A 7,190-nucleotide genomic window follows, 5' to 3' on the forward strand; every position below is an offset into this window, starting at 1 on the left:
TTTTTCCCTGTTTGAGAAATGTAGGGGATGACAACAAGCTTTCCCACCACTCAGAAAAAAACCCAAAACCTTCTCAAAGCGTGCCTTTCAAAATTCCTGAGATGCAAGCATGAGTTACTTCTCATTCATCTACCACAGCCGTGGCAAGTAGAATTGAGGATCAAAAGGTTTCTGCCTAATTACTGCCTTCTGCTGCTGAAAATCCCCTGGATGCTGTCCTTCTTTACACCACATTGCTCTACAGTGCCTGCCAGAAGCTCTTTCTTAGAAATGGCACTGTTAGAAGGGTTCTGCTGTTACCTTCTTTGGCGCCCAACTCCTCGGTGTCTCCAAAGAAGGAAAACAGGAAAGCACTCGACTCCTGAGCCAGGCTGCTCACAGGCAAAGGTCCCAAATGGTCATCTGGGGCAGAGTCCTGCGCATCCTCTTTGTCCCAGGCTATTTCCACAGTCTTGTCCGGTTAGTTCTTTGAAGGTCCAAGCAAGTCTTTTAAATCAGCAGCAATATCATCATCGATTTCTTCAGAAACTTAAGGCACTGTCTCACTCTCTCCTTTCTTCTTCCTTTTGGCTTTACTGAAATGAGATTGGCCAAGGATAGCAACACAGCACACGTCCTTCCCAAAGACAGTTTCCCTAAGAGCGCCCTTGCTCTTCATGTCTCTCTAAGCACATCCAAGTCAATTAAGGAGTTGTTCACTTTCAAGGGAAAGCAGAGGGGAAACATCTGAGGTTGGAGTCTAAAGGCAAGAACCAGCGTCCTTTATAATTAGCCCCATCCTTCAGTGGCTTGTCACTTAATACATGGGAACATAGAAATCAAGGTACTTAGCACAGACTTCTTTCCCGCCAATAGAAATGTCGAGCACCAACAGGGTTTTCTCAGAGCCCTGCAAATCTCAAATGCCTGAATTGACCGTTCTCACCTTCACTTACGGCAGCGAACAGACAGACTAGAAAGAAGAGATGACACTACATGCTGCTGTTTGTGGTCCAAGTTGAGGCCCGACGTCGCTGGCGGGAGCGGTTGCTCCTGCGAGACGTCCCCGACGGTGTCCCCCTGCGCCTGGGCCTGTCAGCCCTTGCTGCTCTTCTCCTGCTCCTGTCCTGGTGACTGCTGGACCGGACGGGTCGACTCGAGGCCTGACGTGGCAGGCGGGAGCGGCTGCGTCTGGGGGACATCCCTGATGGTGTCACTATTCGCCTGGGCCTCTGGGCCCTCGATGTTGTCCTGGGGCTCCTGTCACGCCAACTCCTGGACCGGACAGGCGGACTCTGGGCTGGACGTGGCAGGCGGGAGCGGCTGCGTCTGGGTGACGTCCCTGGCGACCCTGATGGTGTCACTGTTCGCCTGGGCCTCTGGGCCCTTGGTGCTCTCCTGGTCCTCCTGTCCTGGCGACTCCTGGACCGGACAGGCGGACTCTGGGCCCGACGTGGCAGGCGGGAGCGGCTGCGTCCGGGCAATTCCCGTGATGATGTCCCTCTTTGCCTGGGCCTCTCAGCCCTTGGCTTTGTCGTGCTGCTCCTGGCACGGCGGCTCCTTGAGCGGACGGGTCGATTTGGGGCCTGACCTTGCTGGCGAGAGCGGTTCCGCCTGCGGTCAGGCCCAGCACGTCCGGAATGGACCCTGTCCTCAGGGCCTGTGGAGCTGCTGTATGTTGGCCCGGATGTTCTTGGGCTGCTGGTGTCTGGGGAGGAAGGTGGCAGCGACTGCTGCGCTGCTGCACACTGGCAGCTCCTGCACGTGCTGGTCTCTGGAGATTGAGGAGCCAGACCCGATGGCACTGGGCTGTGGGAGCCGGGGCTGATGGCCCCTGCTTCTGGGGAGCCATGAGAAGGCTCCAGTCCTGACTGACTGCTCAGGCCGGGGCCATTCAGCTCCGGCTCATCCCTGGAGGCTGTAAGGGCACGCAGGAATGTCAGAAGCCCCCCAGGCCCAAGGCAGGCCAGGCCAGAGCTGCACCCCCAGCTCTCCAGGAGCAGACAGGCTCTGCCAATCCCAGCCTGGGCACCACCTCCCCCCACCCCAGGAACACCCGGGTGCTTTTCCTCATACCTGTGCCGAGACCAGCACAGCTGTCACACTCCCAGCTTTCTATGCAGTTTGTCAGGCCAGAGCAGCGCCTGTGGGTGCCCTCAGCAGCACAGGAGGAGCAGAGGAGCAGTTCCCAGGGCCTGGGGAAGCAAACGGGCACATGGCTCTGATGACAAAATGCCCACAGCACAGGATTGTCCAGCCAAGCTCTTCTGGTTCTTTCCGCGTAGAGCCCTAGCCAAGACAATCCGCTGATTCTCTGCAGAGCCCCACGTGGAGCTTCCCAACTTACCCCTCTTCCTCTGCCTCTTCCCTGCCTCCTGGGTAAAGGCATTCCCGGGCATTGCACTGGCTGTGCCTCTCTCCTAGATCCGCAAAGGCGTCGTTGTCCTCCCATGTTGGCTGTCTGAAGGAGAAATGAGAAGCTGATGAGTTGCTACTGCCCTGCCCTCTTGGAGGTACAGGGTGTCCCTGCCCTTCCTCCAGTGCTTTTCCAAGTCCTCTGTAAAGCTGAAGCCCAGACTCGTGGGTCTGGCCAGGGCCAGGAGTGCTGGGGCAGGGCCTGGCGCAGCACTGCACTTGCGGCCTCCTGTCTTGTGGGCCAGGGAGAAGGACACAAACCTGAAAGGAATTCGGATCCCCGTGATGAACATTTGGAGAAGGAATTGCTGGCGGTCTCTGCACAGGGGGCACTGGAAGGATAAAAGGCCAGCGCGCATGGCCTGTCCCTGCAGGGCAAACAGAAGCAGTGTGAGCGAGGCCCTGGTGCTGCTGAGCACCTGCTGTGCCCCGGGGCTGAGGCCACGGCTCCTACCTGGATGCAGTCCCTGTGGAACCAGGCCCTTGTGCACGCTGGGCACACCAGTGTTCCATAGGACATTCCGTCCTCCACAGGCTCCATGCAGATGAGGCATTCGGTGCCTGGCTCTGGAGTGGCCTGCACGTCCGGCTCTGGACGGTGCTCAGAGCAGTAGGAGCTGAGGGCAAAGGGACGGGCAAAATGAGAAATGCTGGATCCCTCGCCACGGGTGGCCAGAAGTGAGGAGGACGTACCTGTGTGGAGTAATGTACAGATTGACACAGCCGCCCTCCTTGGCACAGGGCAGGTGGAACCATCTGCCGCAGTTTTCCTCGCAGCACAAGATGGTGGCCCCGCTCTGGCCACAGACACAGCAGTGCTGGAAAGAGCCAAGCAGCCTCACCAGCGGCAGCCTCGGGGCCTCCCCAGGCAGCCCCACGGCTGCGGGCAGGGCGCAGGATGGGGCAGCTGCTGGGTCTCAGCCCACAGGGCTGCCTGCTGCAGGAGGCTCCTGTGCCAGAGCCTGCGCGCAGCTGCTGGGAGCCAGGTGCTTTGTCCCACAGCTGGCTGGAAGGGCCGGCCTTTCTCTCCTGGTGTCTGGGTTAAGCTCAGACAAACCTCGCCTGGCACAGATCTCCCTGCTCTTTTGCCAGGCTCTCACCTCCTTTGCCGCCCGCCTGACTGCAAGTTGGATATCTCGAGGGAGAAAGCCCATGAGTCCAACACGTTTATTTCCTTGGTGAAGAATTAGAGTGGCAAAATACTGCAGAAAAGGGAATGAGCAGATAAGAAGAGAGTGGCAGGGACCGCCCATTGCAGTGCTGGAGACAGATCCCAGAGCGTCTCACCAGGCAGAACACGTGGGCACAGAGCCCGAACTTCTCCAGTTTGTGGCCGCAGATGTCCGGGTCAGCCTGTGTGCGGTGGCACAGCATGCATGCTGCAGGGGACAGAGCCAACGGCACGGGCCATGAGCACCTCTGCAGGGCTCTTAGCCTGCAGCATGGGCCCCAAGGGCCGCTCTGGCCCCGCCTGCCTGATGGGCAGGGCAGCAGGCCTTGCAGAGCAGGGGCCACGGTGGGCACGGCTGCCCCAAGAGCTGCGCCCTGGCCCAGCTGGGCCCCGCCTGGGGAGGAAGGAGGCTCCCAGCCTGAGAGGCTCCCATGGCTGAGCAGCTCCTGCCTCCCCCCGCCTCTGCTCTGGGCCCCACGCTGGCAGCCCCAAGAGCCCCTGGGCCAGGCTGTGGGAGGGTTGCTGTACCCTCACCTGGCTCCCTGGCATCAGGGCTCTCCTGCGTCCTTTCAGACATGGTTCTGGTCAGCAGTTGAGCCCCTGTGCCGGAACGCCTCAGTCCTCTCCAGGTGATTGTCCTCTCTCTGTGGGGGAGAAAGAAGAGTGTGGGGAGTTTGCAGAACAGGCCCAGAGCCACGAGGGCACGACTCCCTGGTCAGCCCTGCGTGAGCCCTGCTCCTGTCCGCCTCCTCCTCCCGTTGTGGCCTTGAGGAACGCTGCTGTCTCCTCTGGATCCCTCGGGTCCTTGGGCAGCCGCGTCCCTGCTCTGCCTTCTCCTCCCGCCGTCAGGTCGCACTGACACACGGCCTGAGCCCAGCGTTGCCTTTTGTGCCCTTGGTCGCGCAGGTCACAATGGCCACGCTGCCATCACAATCGTGCACCCACAATCGGGGCAGGCGTGGCCTCAGCTCCCTGGCAACCACTTAATTCAGCCCCCTTGGGAGCCCAGGTTCCGAGATGGCTGCGGGCTTTTGGTCAGAAGGGAACCAGGGCAGGGAGTCCTGCAGCAAGAGCTGTTCAAGCACTGCCGCTCCAGGGCTCCGGTCCCGGCCAAGGGAAATCTCTGCTCTTGCCGCTGGCAGTCAGTTGCCCAGAGAGCTTGTGTGGAGTCTCTTGCACTGGAAAAATTTCAAATCCGGCTCTAGGTGATCTGACGTTTTCCTCAAGACCTGCCTGGAGTAATCTCCCATGAACCTGAATTGATGCCGATGCTGATCACCGTTGGGAACGGGAGATAAAGCTGGAGACCACCACTGCTGCCTCCCAACCTCAGTTTTCCTGTCATCCTATGAACGAACAACTTTGGCACTTCATATTAAATGAAAAAATTGGTATTAATCTCTTGAGAAAAGTCATCTTATAAACTTTCGCATCATCATCCTCATCAGGAAGGGGTATTGATTCTGGACTACTCAGAGGAGCAGACAGAGCGAGAGAAGGATATAACTTTTGCTGGCAAGGTGTCTCTCCCTGCTCTTTGCTTATCTGGGACTTTGGCAGGCACACTGAATCTCCTTGTTCTTTCTGAGACTCTGCGTCTGCCAGTTCAGCAACAGCTCCTTTCTCATTCTGTTTTATATCCACATTGACAGGAGCAGAAAATTCTACTTTTTGCTCTGTGCATTAGAGTCACAGATTAGACTTTCTTGGGTTTTTAATAGTTCTGCAACAGAGCTACATTGTTTTCCTTTTATTCCTTTCACTGGCTGCACACACCTAAATCCAAAGAATGCACTGAAGCAATTCAGCTGAGACGGCGAAGGGGATGATAATACTGTGTCTTATTGTGACATAGCTTGTACAGCAGCTGCTGCAACCTTGGATTCAGCTTTCATCTCCCTTAAGTATTTATAATAGTTCTCCATGTACTCCCAAAACAAAGAGTTTCTTTGCCTTTGCCAGTAATCGTTTTGTCGCACATTTTTCTAGTTCACTCCACTTGTCTTCCATAAATAACAAGGGAGTGGATTTAAAACATCCATTTTCTCTTGCCCAAACAACAAGCTTTTCTTAATCGTTTTCCTTCATCTCCTCTCTTCGCTTAGCAAGTACACTGAGGAGTAACTTTTTACCCTCTGCAAGTTCTATATCCATGCTCATGGCTTGCCTTGTGACGGGGGAAGGTAATGAGCCTTCCTACCTGATAGCAATGCCGATACCCTCTGGCCCTCGGTCACCTCAGAAATCCTCCGTCCCCAGTCTCCCACTCTCCTTTCCATGTCTATCCACAAGCGAGTCACTCGCCTCCATGTCAGTCCACGAACAAGTGTCTGTCCGGATCTTCCTTCTTCTCTTGTTAAAAAATTTGTATCCAGGTGTTGGGGGTTGAATCGTTCCCTTTTCTTTCTGTGGAATTTTCTCCCATTGTTATGCTAAGTAATTGTGGCTACACCTTAAAACAACAGATAATGTTCCCTCGTAGGGGGGTGGGTGGAGGAGGAGGGGGGGGAACCGAAAAAGGAAAGGTGGGATGGGGGTCTGGAGCTGGGCTCTCTCTCTCACTTGGCTCGTGGAGTGGGAGGACAGCCCGGGCTCCGATCTGGCATCTCCCCTGCCATCCCAGCACTGAGATCCACGCTCCCTGCCGTTGGACATCGCTCTGCTGCTCTCCCATCTCGCCCTACTACCTCCAGACACCCTGCTGAGCACCACGACCGACACCGTGAGGAGGGGGAGTCACTTTCCCATCCCTCTCACCCCTGGGCTGCCGTCATCACTCCAGCCCTCTTCAACTGCGCGGGACCTGCCCTGCCCCCAGCACCGGTAACTGAGCGCAGGGAGACGGCCTGCGGCCAAAAGGGACTGGAGCGGAGCTAGACTGTTCTGTTCTGTTGCCAGTTTTTATACCTGTTGGGTTTTTTTTCTGCCTTGTTGGATATCAGTAAAGAACTGTTACCCTTATCCCCACACCTCCTGCCTGAAGGCTTCTGATTTGGACCTAAAATAATTAAAAGGGAGGGGGTTGCATTCCGCATCTCGGGAAGGGGGCTCTTGCCTTTCCTTAGACCGTACCTGTCTTTCAAACCAAGACAGATTTTGGTGCCCGGAACTTGAGGCATTGCCTCAGGGCATTGAGAGAGGGGTAGAAAAGGGCATAACAGTTCTTGAATTACCCAAGCTTGTGGTAGGTGACACCATGCTGTCCAGCTTACCCTGGATTGGCCTCCATGTGGTCCCTGCTATATCTCTCCCATTTGCAAGCCCTTTTTTAAACATGAGTCTCATAACCAAGGTTACTGTGGCTATTATCCGGTTTATTGTGTGGGTTGATCAGTTGAGGAATTCATGGATTTTTAATTTTCTCTGGAAGATGGCCACATGGATTCAGAGCTATCGCACTCTAAGTGTGTGTTTCTGGGGCTACTTCAATAATGATACCTACTGTGAGGAAGTGGCAGCAGTTGAAATTTTTTGCCAACCCATCACAGGATTTTTGAAGTTCAGCCCACCAGTCTTCAAGGGGTTCCAATCCGCTTTAAATGCTAATGACATTATATTGTGGCTAGTGCTGCTTATATCCCTGTTAAACCTGTTCTATCTAACATTCAGAGATAAGGGGAGATTG

The 7,190-nt window shown here is 55.6% G+C and overlaps 1 protein-coding gene across 1 annotated transcript; it reads right to left on the minus strand.

The window, feature by feature from the left end:
* Nucleotides 1-971: 971 nt before the first annotated feature.
* LOC148222533 (E3 ubiquitin-protein ligase PHF7-like) lies at nt 972-4,142 on the minus strand. The gene is made up of 10 exons (XM_088171781.1): nt 4,100-4,142; nt 3,682-3,773; nt 3,495-3,596; nt 3,088-3,212; nt 2,849-3,011; nt 2,652-2,762; nt 2,327-2,436; nt 2,056-2,174; nt 1,530-1,897; nt 972-1,391 (listed from the first exon to the last, which is right to left on the minus strand). The coding sequence occupies exons 1-10, from the start codon at nt 4,140-4,142 to the stop codon at nt 972-974; spliced, it is 1,653 nt and encodes a 550-aa protein (XP_088027907.1).
* Between the last annotated feature and the right edge of the window lie 3,048 nt (nt 4,143-7,190).

Source organism: Sturnus vulgaris, chromosome 11 (assembly GCF_052056855.1).
Source record: "Sturnus vulgaris isolate bStuVul1 chromosome 11, bStuVul1.hap1, whole genome shotgun sequence".
Taxonomy (NCBI): Eukaryota; Metazoa; Chordata; class Aves; order Passeriformes; family Sturnidae; genus Sturnus; species Sturnus vulgaris.

Coding starts and splice junctions, on each gene's coding strand:
- LOC148222533 (XM_088171781.1), bottom strand. CDS start 4,142: ATGTCTGAAAGGACGCAGGAGAGCCCTGATGCCAGGGAGCCAG. Junction 2,763..2,848: donor TCCACAGGGACTGCATCCAG/GTAGGAGCCGTG, acceptor TTTGCCCTGCAG/GGACAGGCCATGCGCGCTGG. Junction 1,898..2,055: donor CTGTGCTGGTCTCGGCACAG/GTATGAGGAAAA, acceptor GTGCCCTTACAG/CCTCCAGGGATGAGCCGGAG.